We start from the raw sequence: 1,750 nt of genomic DNA, 5'->3' as shown, positions 1-1,750 counted from the left end.
CGGCACTTATATGACCTTATTGTGTTGCAAGTGCCGTAAAACACTTACTAAAACAAAACAAACACCTCTAATCTTCGGCACTCATATGACCTTATTGTGTTGCGACTGCCGTAAAACATTTACTAAAACAAGCAAAATGCCACACTGTGATGACCAGGAATGTTATAATATTGTCTGTATTGATGTTATATTATGTATGCTATTATGTTGATAAAATGTCTTGATTTTGTTATATGTATGCATTTTACAAGCCATTGCAAAACCAAGTTTACCTGCAGAGATAATTGAAATAAATATTTCCCTTTTCCATTTACAGGAAATCCCCATGAATCATACAGAAAAGGTGTCTGTTGCTGGATCTGGCATGAAGAACAGATACAAGACTATCATTCCAAGTGAGTAACGGGCAGATGTTTTGTATACTTTTGTTTTGTTTCAGAGAGGAAAATGGTGAGGGGGTAGAAGGAAGGGGGATGGTGGGGAGCTTCCCTTAATTTTTCTGTCAATAATCAGTTTCTTGGGGGTCATATTGCGATACCTATATTATTCACAGCGGAGTCGGCTTAAACTGAAATCCCTGGAACCGTTGCATTTTCTTCGGTTTGACTGTGTTTTCAATTTAGAGAGGGTGGCTGAAATAGCAATGATTGTGGACAGCTTAGAGATGGAAATGCCACTCGTGCATCAAATCTTACTTTTAAAAACGTTTTTCTCATGTAACTTTCTTTGTATATGCAATTTGAGCTGCCCGGTCTCCAAATTGTACTTTTTCTTTGACGTTACCAACTTGCTTAATCTGCCTAACAGTCACAAAAAGCTAACCAAAGAGTAGATCAGCACACTGTACTGTGGTCTACGCTAGTCGAGAGAAGGGGAAAAGCCCAGTGCCAGTGATGGAATGAATCACGCAACATGCGGTCATGGGTTTTTGTGAACACACTTTGCTGAAACAATGGGTCATGACCAGCCAAAGTGTGTGTGTATGAAGGGGAGGATGGGTGGATGAATGAAAGAATGGATGGATGGTTGGATGTGGAGAGAACAGGAGTTTGCGCAGTATTTTTGCTGCTGATTTAGATGACACAGGGTTAAAGGACTCCTTTGCCTTATGAAAAGTAGGAGGAAGAAAAAGGTCTTTTCTCTTCACCCCTAGAAAATGGAAAAAAGAAAAGAGTGGCTCCAAGGGGGAACATGATCTTAAACAAAAATAAACTTCAGAACCAACAAACATACAGCTCAGGAATAAAGTCATAGGATGAAATAAACTTCAGTGGGGATGATAGAGAAATATGTTGCAGTGAAGGCTTACATACACACACACACACACACAGACATATATATATATGGAGAGAGAGAGAGAGAGAGAGAGAGAGAGAGAGAGAGAGAGAGAGAGAGAGAGAGAGAGAGAGAGAGAGAGAAAAAACTGATACGTCAGTCCTTTTCTTTGTGTTCAAAGCAGCTGAGATTTTCTTGCACTCGTTGTCCTAATTGGTCACATACATCCTCATCAAAGAGTTATAAAATGCAGATCTACGCATCATTATAATAACTATCGTCTCTTGTTATGGAGCCATGTCCACTGATAGTAGGCCCTATTTGATCACAGGGTGAAAATTAAACAAGATTTCATCGTACTGTGTAAAATTTATTTTGGTTTGTTTTGCAATCCCTCTATTGTGTTGTTGTTATTGTGTTGCTGATGTGGTAATTGTTTTTGCTGTTGTTGTTCTTGCTGCTGCTGCTGCTGCTG

General features: G+C 39.3%; 1 protein-coding gene across 1 annotated transcript in view; it reads left to right on the top strand.

The window, feature by feature from the left end:
- The window catches only part of LOC101854951 (tyrosine-protein phosphatase non-receptor type 5), a gene marked incomplete in the record, with an annotated part of 40,556 nt that overhangs the window by 16,262 nt on the left and 22,544 nt on the right, over window positions 1–1,750 (top strand). The window contains 1 exon segment of the mRNA XM_035970047.1: window positions 317–395. Coding sequence (XP_035825940.1) covers window positions 317–395 — 79 coding nt within the window.

This window comes from Aplysia californica, unplaced genomic scaffold, assembly GCF_000002075.1.
Source record: "Aplysia californica isolate F4 #8 unplaced genomic scaffold, AplCal3.0 scaffold00213, whole genome shotgun sequence".
In the NCBI taxonomy this organism is placed as follows: Eukaryota; Metazoa; Mollusca; class Gastropoda; order Aplysiida; family Aplysiidae; genus Aplysia; species Aplysia californica.
This window is presented reverse-complemented; position numbering and strand designations above follow the sequence as displayed.